The 17,452-nt window shown below is 50.1% G+C and overlaps 1 protein-coding gene across 1 annotated transcript; it reads right to left on the bottom strand.

Moving 5' to 3' along the window:
• Positions 1-1,831: 1,831 nt before the first annotated feature.
• On the bottom strand, positions 1,832-17,095 carry TIMM44 (translocase of inner mitochondrial membrane 44). Its single transcript, XM_063161150.1, has 13 exons — positions 17,039-17,095; positions 16,133-16,240; positions 15,375-15,545; positions 14,853-14,933; positions 14,305-14,454; positions 13,473-13,612; positions 12,757-12,842; positions 12,028-12,120; positions 11,219-11,343; positions 9,432-9,482; positions 8,109-8,198; positions 5,289-5,399; positions 1,832-2,967 (listed from the first exon to the last, which is right to left on the bottom strand). The coding sequence occupies exons 1-13, from the start codon at positions 17,060-17,062 to the stop codon at positions 2,848-2,850; spliced, it is 1,350 nt and encodes a 449-aa protein (XP_063017220.1). The 5' UTR covers positions 17,063-17,095; the 3' UTR covers positions 1,832-2,847.
• Between the last annotated feature and the right edge of the window lie 357 nt (positions 17,096-17,452).

Below are 17,452 nucleotides of genomic sequence, written 5' to 3'. Positions count from 1 at the left end.
CCCCTTCCCACCATCCCCATCCAACACCTGGACACCTCCAGGGATGGGGCAGAACCTTTGCAAGTGGAATTTCCTCCCCGTGCTCCGTGGGGAGAAGCGTTCTCCAAGCCTTTGCCTTAATTGAGCTTTATTTATTTCTTTTCATTGGCAGCAACAGTCAGAGGCAGAAGGATCCCTCAGTAACTCATCCCTGACAAAGCCCCCGCTCCTTCCAGCAGCTCCAGGGAGAGCTCACAGCTCTTGGAGCTGATCTGAGACAGGAGAAAAATCATTTTGGAATCGTTCACCACAAAAAAATAAAACAAACCCAAACCATCTCCGAGGCTTTGGCAGAGGAGGCAGCACAGGAGGCTGCTGCTCCATGGATCTGTCCCAGATGAAAAACACCTCATTCAAAAAATCCTCCCCCCTCTAATGAATTGTTCCTAAACGAGCTTGGTGCTCGGGGCTTGGCTCAGAGCTGTCGTTTGGCACGGAGGCTTTGTGTGCTAAAGGCTGGAAAGAGGAGCCCCGGTGCCAGAAAGGCCCAGGGAGGACAATTCCACCTGGCAGCAGGGGCTGCGTCCCTCAAAAAATGCATTGCAGGGAGGAGAAAGGGAGCAAAGAGCACTGAGGGATCACTGGGCACACCCTCATCATCCCATCCCATCAGATCCAGCACAGAACTGGGGAAAAGCCCCAAAAGCCTCGGGGTGACACTGAGGGATGGCCCAGGGGCAGCTGTGGGATCACAGAATGTGGAAGGGGTTGGGATCATCTCATTCCAGCCCTGTGGAACCCCCAGCAGTGCCCGGGGCTGGGCTGGAGCTGCCTGGGGCATGTGGGGGCTCAGAGCCCCCCACGGCGGGATGGGAACGGCCCACGGGGTGTCAGAGGCAGCAGGAGCAGCTCTGAGTCACCATGCCAGCATCCCCATCCCCATGGCAACCCTGCAGCATCCCTGGCGTGGAGCCAGGGCAGGGCTGGCAGTGCCCCGGATCCATGGAACCCCCCAGGCCTTGGCACCAGGGCTGGAAAAGCCCCCAGGGCCACCAGCACCAAGCCAGCACTGCCCTGTGCCCAAGTGCCACCACTGCCCTGTGCCCAAGTGCCAGCACTGCCCTGTCCCCAGGTGCCACCACTGCCCTGTGCCCAAGTGCCAGCACTGCCCTGTCCCCAGGTGCCACCACTGCCCTGTCCCCAGGTGCCACCACTGCCCTGTGCCCAAGTGCCAGCACTGCCCTGCGCCCAAGTGCCACCACTGCCCTGCGCCCAAGTGCCAGCACTGCCCTGTCCCCAGGTGCCACCACTGCCCTGTGCCCAAGTGCCAGCACTGCCCTGTCCCCAGGTGCCACCACTGCCCTGTCCCCAGGTGCCACATCCCCAAGGATTTTAAATCCCTGCAGGGCTGGGGGCTCCAGCTGTGCCAGGGTTTACAACCCTTTCCATGAAGGAATTTTCTCAATATCCAACCCAAACCCCCCCTGGCACAGCTTGGGGCTGTTCCCTCTTGTCCTGGTGTCCCCTGGGAGCAGAGCCTGCTGTCCCCTGGCTGTCCCCTCTGTGCAGGTCCCCTCTGAGCCTCCTCTCCTCCAGGCTGAGCCCCTTCCCAGCTCCCTCAGCCTTTCCTGGGGTCCAAACCTTCCCCTGGACTTGCTCCATCCCAGCCTGGAGCGTCCCCTGGGCTGGCTGTGACCCAAATGCCACCCCCAGCCTGCCCTGGGGATGACACAAACGGGGAATGTGGCACCCCCAGGGCCTGGGGGTGCTCCAAGGGCTGGGGCAGCCTCTGCTGCCGGGGCTGTCCCATCCCAGGGACGTTCAAAGCTGCAGACATGCACAGAAGAGGAACTGGAATTATTCTCTTTAATCACTCTGGCAGGGCAGAGCTGGCCTGCCTCACCCTCAGCACCACAGCAATCCTTGGATTTCCTCTCCAAACCTTCTCCCGAGCTCCCTTTCCACGGGCAGGGGGTTCCTCAGCTCCCAAACCCCTCCAGAAGCCCAAACCCCACAAGTTCTGCTCCCTCTCAGCCATTCCCCCTGCAAGAAGCTCAAGGTGAGGGCCCCAAAATGCTGCCACTGGAATCTGAATTTGGGGATTTTTTTTTTTCCATGATTTGGGATTTTCAATCCCATTTTTTAGATTGGGATTTCACCCCAGCAAACTGGGGAATTTCTGCTCCTGGATCTGGGCTCTGTGCAGGGATGAGGAGCAGACAAGGCCGGGGAGGTGAACCAGGAGCACAGTGAGACAGGACGGGACAGGAAAATCAGGATGGGACAGGAAAATTCAGCGTTCCCAAAGCAGTCCCACTCCTCAGACACTCCCCCTGCCCTTCCCCTCCTGTCCCACAGCCTCCCCACCACCCCAAGGGATGCAGCCGTGGCTCTTTGTGACCAGAACCAACAACATTCCCCCTTCCAAGCTGTGGATAATCAAATCTCCCCCCTGGATATTCAGCTATCAGCCCCACCCCACCACCAACCTGAGGATCCAACACCTCCATGTGCAAAGTCCTTGGTTGTATTTGGTTTGGGAAAGTGCAAGACACGGCAGGGAGGCGAGGCTGGAGCCTGGCCAGGACATTGGCAGCCAGGAGCCCCTCCAAGGCCCTTCCAGGGATCTCCAAGGGTGCCAGCAGGTGGGAATGACAGCTCTGGGGTCCCCAGCTGCCCAGGAGCCTCTGAGGCACGAGGATGAAGCAGCAGCTGCTCGTCCCAGGTGTCCCCGAGCAGGGATTCCCATTCCTCGGGGACTGGGATGATCAGGAGCTCAAATCCCAAATCCCCCAGCTCCCCGTGGGGGTTCCAGGCTGGAGCAGCTTGCAGAGGGTGGGAAGGGCCCAGCCCTGAGCCCAGCCCTGCTCAGAGCACCTGCTCCGTGCTGGAGGAGGAAATGTCCAGCAGCCTCCAGGCCATGTAGGGGTTCAGCTCGTCCTGGTCCCGGCACAGCGCCCACACGTAGAGCATCCTCAGCACCTTGTCCTGGGGAGACAGAGAGGAGAGGGCTGATCTGAGGGGCAGGGCCAGGCTGCCAGCAGGGCACCTGACAGCTCCTTCCAGCCCCAAAACTCAAACTGAATTCAAATCCTTCCAGCTCCTTTCAGCCCCAAAAACTCACATCCTTCCAGTTCCTCCCAGCCCCAGAACTCACATCCTGCCAGCTCCTTCCAGCCCCAGAACTCAAACTGAATTCAAATCCTTCCAGTTCCTTCCAGCCCCAAAACTCACATCCTTTCAGCCCCAAAACTCCCATCCTTCCAGCCCCAAAACTCAAATCCTTCCAGCCCCAAAACTCACATCCTTCCAGCTCCTTCCAACCCCAAAACTCTAATCCTTCCATCTCCTTCCAACCCCAAAACTCAAACTCAAATCCTCCCAGCTCCTTCCAAAACTCACATCCTTCCAGCCCCAAAACTCACATCCTTCCAGCCCCAAAACTCACATCCTTCCAGCCCCAAAACTCACATCCTTTCCAGCCCCAAAACTCACATCCTTCCAGCCCCAAAACTCCAATCATTCCAGCTCCTTCCATAACTCCAATCCTTCCAGCCCCAAAACTCACATCCTTCCAGCTCCTTCCAGCCCCAAAACTCACATCCTTCCAGCCCCAAAACTCAACTCAAATCCTTCCACCCTTCAAAACTCAAACCCTCCCAGCTCCTTCCAGCCCCAAAACTCCAATCCTTCCATCTCCTTCCAACCCCAAAGCTCAAACTCAAATCCTCCCAGCTCCTTCCAGAACTCCAATCCTTCCAGCCCCAAAACTCACATTGATCCATCTCCTTCCAGCTCCAGAACTCAAACTCAACTCAAATATTTCCAGCTCCTTCCAACCCCAAAACTCAATTCAAATCCTTCCAGCTCCTTCCACCCCCAAAATTTAAATTCCAACCCTCCCAGCTCCTTCCACCCCCAAACTCAGGGGATTTGAGGCTCCCCTCTCCCCAAACCTCCCTGTGTTCAATATTCCAGCAGCTCCACCCAAGCCCAGGCTCCTGATTAAAGCTGAGCTTTGGGCTGCACTGGAGAATTTCAATTCCTCTCCCTGATTTATTGCAGCCCTGGAGGGATCTGACAGCAAACAGACTTTGATATCCTGTTCAATAATTATCCCATCAATATTTATCTCCCAGGAATGCAGGAGTTTAATGCAGGGAATCTCTGGATCAGCTCTTTCTGCCCTGCTTGTGAATCAGCCCAGATGGGCCCCAGCATTCAAATGAATCCCATTTTTCCAGCCTGGACCAAAGGCCAGGGCTGCAAAAGCCAATATTTGTTAAATGCCCGTATTAATTACAAGGAAAATGAGCTGCCTGGAGAGAGAAATACAATAACAGTAATATAATATAATATAATATAATATAATATAATATAATATAATATAATATAATATAATATAATATAATATAATATAATATAATATAATATAATATAATATAATATAATATAATATAATATAATATAATATAATATAATATAATATAATATAATATAATATAATATAATATAATATAATATAATATATACATAGTATAAAATATATATTATATTTTTATATATTCATCAATAATAATAACATTTCTATTATATACAATATAATAGAATATAACACAATATAATATAAATTATAGATAATAGATAATGATTACATATTATATTCATTATATATTAATAATAACTATTTTATTTTATTTTATTTTATTTTATTTTATTTTATTTTATTTTATTTTATTTTATTTTATTTTATTTTATTTTATTTTATTTTATTTTATTTTATTTTTATTTTTCCTCCTGGAGAGAGAAACATTTATTCAGGGAATTCCACGGGCCAGGCTGAGCCTGGAACCAGGAGGGAAGAGCTCCAGGGGCAGCCCAGGGTACCCCAGAGGTGCCAGGGATTTGTCTCCCAGATCATTCCCTGCTCCCCAAAAACCCCACACAGCTCCAGGCAAGGGTGGGAGTTCCCTGGGAGATTTTCATGGAATTAAATTCCTGCATTCTTGGTGGGAGTGTGGGGAGCTAAAAATGTGGATTTGGGGTTTTTTGGATGCAATGACTCAGCCCTGCTCTCACCCTGCTCGCCAGAGGGCTCTGCCCAGCCAGGGAAAGGAAAAGGGGAGGGAACCCCAGCAGGGCCAGGGGGGAATGGGATGGAGCTGGAATGCACTGGGAGACCCCAAATGTGGCCAGATCCCAAATGTGACCCAGACCCCAAACCTGTCTCAGATCCCTAACGTGTCCCCGACCCCAAATAAATCCCAAACCCCAAACCTGTCCCAGGCCCCAGACGTGTCCCCACTCACCGGGTCCCCTTCCACCACCTCCCCCAGGTGGTTCTTGATCACCATCACCACCTGGGCCTGGAAGGTGATGATCAGCACGGGCCCCTGCTCCATCATCTTCCCCATGGCCAGCTGTAGGGACAGAACCCCATGGACATCAGCCCATAAACCCTATGGACATCACTCCATGAACCCCATGGACATCAGCCCACAACCCCATGGACATCAGCCATTAATCCCATGGACATCACCCCAGGGACATCACTCCATGAACCCCATGGACATCAGCCCACAACCCCATGGACATGAACCCCATGGACATCAGCCATTAATCCCATGGACATCACGCCATGGACACCACCCCGTAACCCCATGGAGATCACTTCATGAACCCCATGGACATCACCCCATAACCCCATGGACATCAGCCCATGAACCCAAACCCTATGGACATCAGCCCACAAACCCATGGACATAAGCCCATGGACATCACCCCATAAACCCATGGACATCAGCCATTAATCCCATGGACATCACACCATGGACACCACCCCGTAACCCCATGGACATCACTTCATGAACCCCATGGACATAACCCCATAACCCCATGGACATCAGCCCATGGACATCACCCCATAACACCACGGACATCACTCCATGAACCCCATGGACATCAGCCCATGGACATCACCCCATAACCCCAGGGACATCAGCCCACAACCCCATGGACATCACCCCATAAACCTCATGGACATCACACCATGGACATCAGCCCACAACCCCTATGGACATCATTACCCCATGGACATCACTCCATAAACCCATGGACATCATCCTACAACCCCATGGACATCACCCCATAACCCCCATGGAAAATACCCCATAACCCCCATGGACATCACCCCATAATCCCACAGAGATTACCCCATAAAGCCATGGACATCACCCCAGGGACATCACCCCAAAACCCCATGGACATCACCCCATAAACTCCATGGACATCACCCCATAAACCCCATGGATATTACCCCATGAACCCCACAGACAACACCCCATAATCCCACAGACATCACCCCATAACACCACGGACATCACCCCATAACCCCCATGGACATAACCCCACAACTTGATGGACACCACCCCATAACCCGATGGACATCACCCCATGGACATCAGCCCACAACCCCATAGAGATCACCCCATAACCCCATGGACACCTCCCCATGGACATCACCCCACTCCTGCAGGCCCATGGAAGATCTCCCACACCCCCATTTCCCCCTGGCTGCTCAACCACACCAATTCCATCATTCTGATAGGATGGAAAAGCTGTTTCCCCCCCCAAAAAAAAATCCCAAGTAAAACCTTGGGAACCCAAAGCTTTCCCCAAACTGTTGTGGGTTTTTTCATTATTTCCCCAAGTCCATAAATCTGGGAAATGGGAACGAGCTTTGCACCGTTAGCTCCAATTAGAAAGCAAATTCAAAGACACCCTGCTCTCCAAAAAACCGCAATTTTCTGAAGGAAATGTTTGGAACCAGAACATCCGGAGCTGGAAGGGACCCACAAGGATCAAACAGAGCTTTTCTCCTTTTTTAAATCCGTTTTTGCCAGGAAATTGTTCTGAACCAGACAAAAACTGTACCAGAAACACTTCAAGGTGGGAACTTTTGTTTGCCAGGATTTTTTCCCCTCTACTCCCAGGCTGTTCCATTAAATATTTAAACACTTTATATTCACTGGAATGCAAGAGGAGTGAAAATTCAGCTTTTTTCTTTTTAAATTCTCTTTCTGCCCATTGTGGGCAATCTCTTTGCATCCCTTTTTTTGGGATGCTGCTCTTCAGCTCAGGAATTCCTGCCTGTGCTGCCCCAAAAGGAGCCACAGGCACTGAGGACAGCAGGATTTTCCTCTTCTGAAATGTTCCCAAACATTCTGTTTTATCCCTAATAAAGGAAGCAGCAGCAGGACAGGGCTGGGCTGTGTCACAAAGGAATAAATTTATTTTTAGGGCGATTTTCCTGTTCCCTGAGGGAATCTCAACAGCTCTGCCACGTTCCCATGCCTGATCCCAGGGAATGAGCTCCCTGATCCCAATCCACACCTGGAGCTCAATCCATCCAAAAAAACCCCAATTTTCCACCCAAGCCTAACTCAATTTGCAAGATACTTTAGATATCTTGGATATCTGAGATTTTCCCTTCCAGCAATGGGATTTCCCTTCCAGCAATGGGATTTCCTTTCCAGCAATGGGATTTTCCCTTCCAGCACTGGGATTTCCCTTCCAGCACTGGGATTTGTCTTCCAACAATGGGATTTCCCTTCCAGCACTGGGATTTTCCCTTCCAGCAATGGGATTTCTCTTCCAGCAATGGGATTTCCCTTCCAACAATGGGATTTCCTTTCCAGCAATGGGATTTCCCTTCCAGCACTGGAATTTTCCCTTCCAGCAATGGGATTTTCCCTTCCAGCAATGGGATTTCTCTTCCAGCACTGGGATTTTCCCTTCCAGCACTGGGATTTCCCTTCCAGCACTGGGATTTGTCTTCCAACAATGGGATTTCCCTTCCAGCACTGGGATTTCCCTTCCAGCAATGAGATTTCCCTTCCAGCAATGGGATTTCTCTTCCAGCAATGGGATTTCCCTTCCAGTATTGGGATTTCCCTTCTGGGAGCAGAAATCCCAAACCCCAGAGCTCAAACCCAGCATTCAGAGCAAAGAAGGTTGGACTGGATGATCCTGGAGGGGTTTTTCCCAATCCCCCTGATCCTAAAAAGCCCCTCCTGATCCCCTGAGTTGGATTTTTTTCCCCCAAAAGAAGAGTTTTACAGGGAACTCACGTCGATGTTGTCAATGTCCAGGATCCTGGAGTGGAACTGGAGCCCCAGGGCCTTGGCCTGCTGGATGGGATGGGCCAGCTGGCTGTAGGTCTAAAGGGATGAACAAACTGGGGTTGGGAATTGTTTGGGATTGTTCTGTCATCAAAGAATAAAAAAAAAGGAATTTTTGCTTGGAGAGAAAAAAAAAAACCTCATGAGAAAAATTCACTTTTTTTTTTGTAAATGTGGTGAAGGAAGGGATTAAAGAACTGCAGGAAATGCTTTGGGATTCACAAAAATCCCATTTTTACTGGGAAGAATGTGAGGACCTGAGAGCAGCTGAGAGCTGAGGGACTCACAGCTGGACTGAACAGCAGGAACAGGGAATATAAAGGAAAAACTGGGAAAATAAAGGAAAAGCAGGGAAAAGCAGGGGGAAAGCAGAGGGAAACAGTGGAAAAGCAGGGGGAAAAGCAGGGGAAAAAAGCAGGGGAAAAAGCAGGGGAAAAACTGGGGAAAAACTGGGGAAAAAACTGGGGAAAAAACTGGGGAAAAAACTGGGGAAAAAACTGGGGAAAAAACTGGGAAAAAAAATGGGGAAAAAACTGGGGAGACCTGGGAAAAAACAGGGGAAACCTGGGGAAAAAAAAAGGGAAAAACTGGGAAAAAACAGGGGAAAACTGGGAAAAAACAGGGGGAAAACTGGGAAAAAACTGGGAAAAAAACGGGAAAAAACTGGGAAAAAACAGGGGAAAAGCAGGGAAATGAGGGAGTTCAGTGACCAGAATCACCATCTCAGCACCCGTGGGATCCATTAAGAGGTTTTATCCCCCAGGTTCTCAGGAATAAGATTCCCATTTCCTCCCCTGGCTTATCTGACTGATTACTCTGGACTTTGGAGCTTCATTTGCAATTCCAGCTGCCTTGGGAATGTTTGATTTTGGATTTTGGCTTCACAAAGTGCAGGGAAGCTGCTGCTTCCCTCCAGAGCAATCCAAGGTGTCATTCCCAAGGTTGCTGGAAGCAGGGAAGATTCTTTGCTTTCAGACTGGATTATTGTTATATTAAAAAAAAAAAAAAAAAAAAAAAGCTCATCAGGATTTATTAAATTGAAAAAAAATTGGCTCTTTCAGCCCTCTGGTGGTGGGGAACAGCACTTGGAGAAAATCAGTTCTTGGATTAATTTTGGAATTGGAAGAGCAGAATTATTTTGGATTTTACAGCACAATAATTTTGGAGGAATGAAGTTACTCCCTGAATTCCAAGCCCTCAAAAGAATAAAAGAATCTCATTTTCAAGGGAGAATCCCAAGTTTTGGGGAGGTTTTTTGGGAGCTTCACTCACGGCCTCATAGCACCAGTCCTTGAGGATGTCAAGCTCCCCCGAGATCAGAGCCTGAGGAGGAAATCAGAGGGAACATTTTAAAGAAAGAAACATTTTAAAGCTCCTCCTATATCAAAGGAAATCAAACAGAACATTTTAAAGCTCCTCCTATATCAAAGTGGGACCAATCAGCCCTTCCAGCCTTAAATCCCACGTTTTGTGGGACTCTGGGGGGAAATTGGAGCTGCAAAAGGGGAACAGGAAAAAGGATTTCTATAAAAACACAGGAGCTGAGGCCAAGGGACATAAACCTTGGGATAATTAAACTCTCTTAAAGCTTCCAGCTGAACCTTCCCATTAAATCCTCCTGTTCAAGCTGCCAGGGAGCCAGCAGAGCTCCCAGTGCTCACAAATCCTGGGATCAAACGGGAGCAGAGCTGCAATTTCCCACACTGCAAAACCCTGGGCACAGAAGGAACAGAACAATCCCACGTTTGGCTTCTTAAATCCCAGTTTTTTCCAGGCTCTCCTGAGTCCCTCTGAACAATTCCTGCTCCATTTCAAATCCCAAATTCAGAACAATTCCTGCTCCATTTCAAATCCCAAATTCAGAACAATTCCTGCTCTATTCCAAATCCCAAATTCAGAACAATTCCTGCTCTATTTCAAATCTCAAATTCCCTCTGTCTTTCCTGCTGCAGTGACAGGAATCCACATCCATTTACAGTCACATCTCCCATCACTATGAGTCCCTAAAAACCTCAAATTCCAGACATTTCTATGACCACTGAGCCATTGGTCAGAACCTGCTGCTCTTCCCAAATCCAGATCAAAAAGCCCAGGAGAAAATCCCAAATTCCTTCCCTTATCCCTCTGCTATCACCATTTGCTTACCCACTTCCATCTGATCCCACCTATTTGCTGTTTTCCAGGCCAGAAAATAATTATCTATATATTTTATATATCTATATAATTTGCATTTATGTCTAAATATAAATATTAAAAATATGTGCATATATATTATATATTTTATAACATATATATTTATATTATATTTATAATATAATGTATATATAGCTCCATATAGATATCTATAAATAATTTATATTTATATTTAAACATATAAATCATATCTATTTATAATATAGTTAATAGCATATGTTTATATATTTATAATATAATTTTTACATATATTTGTCATATTAATATACTTATTATCCCATGGTTTCAACCTACCTTTATATACATATTTATATATTTATAATATAAATTATCTATATATTTATAATATTTATGTATTTATTTATACATTTATTATCCCATGGTTTCAACCTACCTTTATATACATATTTATATATTTATAATATAAATTATCTATATACTTATAATATTTATGTATTTATTTATACATTTATTATCCCATGGTTTCAACCTACCTTTATATATATTTTTATATATTTATAATAGGAATTATCTATATACTTATAATATTTATGTATTTATTTATACATTTATTATCCCACGGTTTCAACCTACCTTTATATATATTTTTATATATTTATAATAGGAATTATCTATATATTTATAATATTTATGTATTTATTTATACATTTATTATCCCATGGTTTCAACCTAAGTGTGGGATGTGATTCCTTTCCCAAGGTCTGTGCAAAGACCTTTCCTGTGCAAAGCTGGAGAAGCAAATCCTGACCCAACTTTTGATTTTAGCAGTGCAAAAGTAAAGAAAAAAAAAAACATTTTCCATGGGGTAATGAGGGGGAAATGAAGGGGCAGCAGCTGCTGAGCACCTCCAGCACGTTGGGGATGATGTCCCGCTCACACTGCTTCAGGAAGCGATCCTTGTCAAAGGAGGGATCCACCCTGAGGATCTCTGTCAGCACCTCGGACATCTCGGTCTTGGAGAACAATCCCCCTGCAAAAACAGCCCAGTGGGTGCTGGCACTGCCACCAGCACAGGGACACAGGGACACAGCCCTGGGACAGACAGACAGAGGGGGGAAAAACAGCTGGACACAGGGACAGAGCTCTGGGACAGACAGACAGAGGGGGGAAAACAGCTGGACACAGGGACAGAGCTCTGGGACAGACAGAGGGGGGAAAAACAGCTGGACACAGGGACAGACAGGGAGGAAAAGCCACCAGGACACAAGGACACAGCTCTGGGGACAGAGGGGGGAAAAGCCACCAGGGAACAGGGACAGACAGGGAGGAAAAAACACCAGGACACAGGGACAGACAGGAGGAAAAAACACCAGGACACAGGGACACAGCTCTGGGGACAGAGGGGGAAAAAGCCACCAGGACACAGGGACAGACAGGGAGGAAAAGCCACCAGGACACAGGGACAGACAGGAGGAAAAGCCACCAGGACACAGGGACAGACAGGAGAAAAAGCCACCCCGGGAATGACTCCAACCTTGAAGCTGAACCTGAGGTTGATCCCAAGGATTGTCCTCCCATCCCTCACCCACACAGTGACCCTGGAAGTGCTGCAGAGCTCTGGGACGTGCCCAGGGCTGGCAGCCCCGGCTGCAGGAGCAGCTCAGACTGATTCCCTGTCCCCACGAGCCCCTCCAGGCTGTCCCTGTCCCTGTACCTATGAGGTCGGTGACGCGGTCGGTGACGGCGCGCGACGCTCGGATGAAGGCGTTGTCGCTCTCGTCGTACTTCATCTTCATCTCAAAGAACCCTGCAGGGAACAGAGAGCTCAGAGCCCTCCCAGCAGGGCCCAGCCTCTCCTCCACCCCTTTGTCCAGCACCAGGCATCACCTGGGAGTTGGTTTTCTCCCCATTTTATTCCCATTTTTTCTCTCCATTTTATTCCCCATTTTCCTCCCCATTTTCCTGCAATGTTCTGATCTCTCAGCAACTCCTTCTCTGCTAACACCCAGATTTAACCCCTCTGGGAATGCTATTTATCCAATGGAATGAGCAGATCCAGGATCAGGCTCACTTTGAGCAGTGCTGTTTCCATCCCTGGAGGTGGCACTGGCGGTGACAAGGTGGGGATCAGGGACAGGTTGGACTCAAAGGTCCTGGAGGGCTTTTCCAACCTAAATTCTGGGATTATTTTCAGGGCATTTGCACCAGAAACAGCCTCGGATGATATCAAAGGTCAGCTTCACATGACAGAAAGATCCCACGATTTTAAATTTTTTTTTTTTAAACCTTTCATCAATTTGGAAGTTGTGTGAACCTCCCTCGATTTTTCAGGATTTTCCTTGTTTCAGGCTCCAAGCCCACAGAGAAAAGTGGGAATTTGGGATTTGCTGGGGCTGGAGGCCCAGATGGGAGCAGGGCTGGGAAGGGAATGGGCTCAACTCACTGTTGAAAACCACATTGTTGTCCTTGAAATCTTTCCACTGCTGGTACCACTTGGAGTCTTTATGCAGCACCATGCCCATGGCTTCCCTAGAGAGGGCAGAAAACAGGGATAAAATGTGGATATTTGGGAAAAATTAGCTTGTAACAAACACAGACAACGCCCTGAGGAATATCCCTGCAGCAGTTGGCATCACTGAGGCTGAGACAGCACAGAAATGATGAGCTCAATTACAAGATAAATGATGGCCCCATCAATTATACAATAAATTGCAGCCCCATAAATGATAGCCCCATAAATGATCCATCAGATAAATGAAACACCAGGCAAATAAGAACCCAGATAAATAAAACATTAGATAAACAAAACTCCAGATAAATAAAGCAGCAGACAAATAAAACTCAGCTCAGAGGAGCAAAGCAGCCCAGAAAAAAGAAGCTGAGCTTTAGTCCTGCCAGCATCACCCAGCTGCAAGTTAAAACTGAACACAGAACAATGCCCAGCTCAGGATTTCACCTCAGAACATCAAATTTCACCTTTAGAATTTGAAATTTCCAGTTTTACCACAGGAAGATCCGGGATCACCCACTCTCTGCTGGGAACGTGCTGGAGCCCCAGCTGCTCCCCACAGCTCCTGGATTTTAATCCCTGACCCGTTTTTTCACCTTTCCCATCAAATTACACACAGAAACATCCCCCCCTGAGGACCCCTCACGCACTCATTGGCTTCAAACACTCGCTGCTCTTTGATCCTCTCTCCGGAATATTCCGTGCGCTTCCGCAGCCGCTCCGGGCGCCTGTAGGGACCAGTCTGCCCCAAAACGCTCTCATCTATTTCCTTCTTCACAGTTTCCACTCCCTGCGAGGAAAACAGCCCCGTTAGGATGGGTTTATTGCTCTCCCAGCTCAAAATCCCCATCCTGTGATGCTTTGGGACCTGGGTGGGGCAGGGGTGGGGCAGCCGCAGCCTGGCAATAAAACATTGGGTATTTTCTGTGTTTCCTGCAAAAAGAGGGATTTGAGAAAGCTAAAATTCCTCTGGAGAGGGACATTTTGCAACCCTGCATGCAGGGAGCTCAGCCCTGCCAGGGGAGGTGTGATTTCAGACCTGCAGGATTTCAGACCTGCAGGATTTCAGATTTCAGACCTGCAGGATTTCAGATTTCAGACCTGCAGGACTTCGGATTTAACCCCTGCAGAATTTCAGATCTGCAGGATTTCAGATTTCATCCCTGCAGGATTTCACATTTCACCCCTGCAGGATTTCAGATTCTACACCTGCACAATTTCAGATTTCAGACCTGCAGGATTTCAGATTTCACCCATGCAGGTTTCAACCCTGCAGGATTTCAGATTTCAGCCCTGCAGGATTTCAGATTCCACCCTTGCAGGATTTCAGATTCCAGCCCTGCAGAATTTCAGATTCCAGGCCTGCAGAATTTCAGATTCCAGGCCTGCAGAATTTCAGATTTCACCCCAAACCTCCCCAGAAAGGCTCTCCCGAGGTTCTGGGTGCCCTGGGAGCCCAGGGAGCAGCAGCAGCAGCAGTACCTGGGAGATGGCTTTGAAGGCTGCAGTCCTGCCCAGCTTCTCCCCTCCCCTGGTCACAGACTCTGCAGACTGTTTGGCTGTTTTGGCAGCTTCCTCCACCCCCTCCTTGATCTTCCTGCCCAGGTCGCTCTTGCTGACCTCGTCCAAACTCTGGAAAGGAAAAGGGAAAAGGGAGAAGGGAGAAGGGAGAAGGGAAAAGTCATTGCAGCTCCAGACCTTGGCCCCAGCCCCTCTCCAACCCCTGGAAAGGCTCTGAGCTCTCCCTGAGCACTCCCAGCCTGGCTCCAGCCCTGAGGGCTCCTCTGGATTCTCTCCATCCTTATTTTGTGCTCCCAAGGCTGCAGGTGGGGTGTCCCTCTTCTCCATCTCCCCAAATCCCAGAGGAATCCCTGTCTGGGTCTCCTCTGATCACTCCCAATCCATTATTTTGTGAATGCCTCTGGTTTTAAAAGCTCCAGGAGCAGCAGCACCTGCCCCAAGCAATGACAATTCCAGCCCCCTCAAAAGCCCAACTTGAGCAGAGCTGCCCTGAGGAAAAATCCTTTTACCTCTTTAACCGTCCCTGTTATTTCTTCAAGTTTCTTTTTAATCACTTCTGAGGTCTTCACTGTTTCAGATTCAATGGTTTTCTGGGGGAAGAGAACATTAATCAAGAGACAGAAACTACTCAAACCCAGCTTGGATGGAGCACAATCCATTAAGGCTGGAATTGAGGGCAGAAAAAGGAACATTTCAGGAGTTCATGGCCTGAGTCAGCAGCAGCTTTGCAAATGATGATGTTCAGAGCTCTCTGAACAATGCAAAGGAAACATTTGATGCTCAATTTAATGCCTCATTATTTGATCTGCTCAGAAATGCAGCCAAGTGTCTGCTGGAAAGGACTTTCCGCTAGAATGAAAAACCCCAAAACATTCCAACAAATAAACATTCTGAGGCATCCATCTAGCACTGAGTGCTCCCAGCCAGGCAGAACAGCTCAGCTGTGGATTTAATGCTCACTCAGAGCAGTAAAAGCTCAAAAATCCAGGGAACAACCCAAGGAACAAACCAGGGAAACCCCAAACACTCACATATTTCCTCCTGGCTTCCCGCAGAGCATCCGACTCCTCCAGCTTTTTTGCTTCATCTCGGAATTTTTTTATGCTTTCCTTCATCTCTTTGTTTTTGGCTAACTCCTGTTTGATGTTCTCCACAAAACCTGAGATGAATCCCTTCCTTCCTCCCGAGGAGTAGCATCTGGACTGGAGAAAACCATTCCATGTTGGAGAATCCCATGGAATTAGAGCAGACAGGACCCAAAAATCACAAGTTTTGGGCTTGAGGATCACTGGATCACTTTTAGAATGTGTGGAAACATGGAGATGCCTGGAAAAGCAGCAGCTGATCCTTCAAAAGAGCCACATGGCCAATGGATTTCATGGAATCTCAGCATGGATTGGATTGAAAGGATCTTAAATCCCACCCAGCCACGGGCAGGGACACCTCCCACTACCCCAGGGGGCGCCACGCCCTGTCCAACCTCAGCTGCCCCAAAAATTCCTTGGGTTCCGTTTAAAAAGTTGAGATTCCCAGCTTGGAACTGTCCCCAAAAATTCCCTTAGTTCCTTTTAAAAAGTGGAAATTCCCAGCCTGGAACTGTCCCCAAAAATTCCTTGAGTTCCATTTAAAAAGTGGAGATTTCCAGCCTGGAACTGTCCCCAAAAATTCCTCGAGTTCCATTTTAAAAATGGAAATTCCCAGCTTGGAACTGGCAGAGCCACATCAGGCTGAGGACTCTGCTGGGAACACACCCTGGGGTGCAAATGGAATAAATTCAGGGGGGACCAACCTGGGGGGTGCCCAGGGCAGGGCTGCAGATCCTGACCAGGGCGCTCCTGGGGAAGGCAGGGATGGGATAACGCCGGGAGAGCAGCCAGGGCCCGCTGAGGAGACATTTCTGCAAGGAAAACAGCACAGGGGGAGCTCAGGGCAGCACCCAGGGCTCCCGGCACCCAGGCACAAATCCACCCGGAGATGAAATGGGAGAAGCACTGAGGGGTTTTTATGGGAAAACTCCTCCAAAACCAACTTTTCCCAGCTCTGGAGGGTCCCAGAACAACCCCAGGATGATTCTGCTGCCCTTGCCGAGGTCAAACCCGCAGATCCAGCTCTGGAAGGGGTCAGGGCTGAGCTCAGGGCAGAACCACGGAAATCCCATAAAAATCTGAGCTGGCTCCCGAGCAGCACCGGGGGCGGGAGCCGCGGAGCGGGACAGCGATCCCGAGCAGAGGCACGAACGGAGCAGAGACCCCGAGGCTCCGGGCACACCGGGCTCATCCCGGCCAGTGAGCTCCGGGGGCAGCTCACGGTAAAACCGCCCCCATGGAGCCCCGGGAGAGCCCCGGTAACAGCTCCGGGCTCGGGAACCCCGGGAGAGGCCCCGGGAGCAGCTCCGGGCTCGGGAACCGCGGGATCCCGGAATGGTTGGGCTGCAGGAGCCTCGACCCCTCCAATCTCGGGGTCACGGACCCGCTGGAGGCTCCGTCCCGCCGGGCCTGGCGGGAGCACCGAGCGCGGAACCGGAGCCCCGCCGGGCCGGGTGTCCGCACCGGCGGCCGCCAGCACCGGGGCCCGGCGGGCGGGGAGGGATCGGCGGCTCCGGGCCGGCCCCGCCGCGCCGCTCGCTGTGCCCGCCGGGCCGGGCAGGCCCCGGGGTCCCGTCCCGCCCGCTCCCGGCCGGTGCCCCCGCGCTCACCCGGCACCCTCCGGCCGCCGCCATCGCCCCGCGCGCCCCGTGACCTCCGCGCGCCGCCGCCGCGCCGTGACGTCACTGCCGCGCGCCGCCCGCGCCACGTGGCCGCGAACGGCGGGACCGGGAGGGGGGACCGGGGCTGCTCCCGACCCACCGGGGCTGACCCCGATCCTCCCCGGCCCCACCGGGGCTGCTCCGGAGCCACCGGGGCTGTCCCGTATCCTCCCGGGCCCCACCGGGGCTGACCCCGATCCTCCCCGGCCCCACCGGGGCTGACCCCGATCCTTCCCCATTCGAGGTTGTCCCGACCGTCCCCTGCCCCACCGGGACCCCCCCACCCCAGTGCCCCTCCATGTCCCACACCCGATCCATTTGTGTTCAAAGCGTTTCCTGCAGCAAAAGGGGAATTCTCCCCCC

Source organism: Melospiza melodia, chromosome 7 (assembly GCF_035770615.1).
Source record: "Melospiza melodia melodia isolate bMelMel2 chromosome 7, bMelMel2.pri, whole genome shotgun sequence".
Classification (NCBI taxonomy): domain Eukaryota; kingdom Metazoa; phylum Chordata; class Aves; order Passeriformes; family Passerellidae; genus Melospiza; species Melospiza melodia.
Note: the sequence above shows the minus strand (reverse complement) of the source record. Positions and strands in the feature narration are given on the sequence as shown.

Bases quoted from the DNA above. Each gene is read 5' to 3' on its own strand.
- TIMM44 (XM_063161150.1), bottom strand. From the start codon at position 17,062: ATGGCGGCGGCCGGAGGGTGCCGG. The intron at 15,546-16,132 runs GTTGGTCCCCCC...GGTTTTCTCCAG, and splicing joins CTGCCCTGGGCACCCCCCAG to TCCAGATGCTACTCCTCGGG. The intron at 14,934-15,374 runs GTGAGTGTTTGG...CTCTTCCCCCAG, and splicing joins GGGAAGCCAGGAGGAAATAT to AAAACCATTGAATCTGAAAC.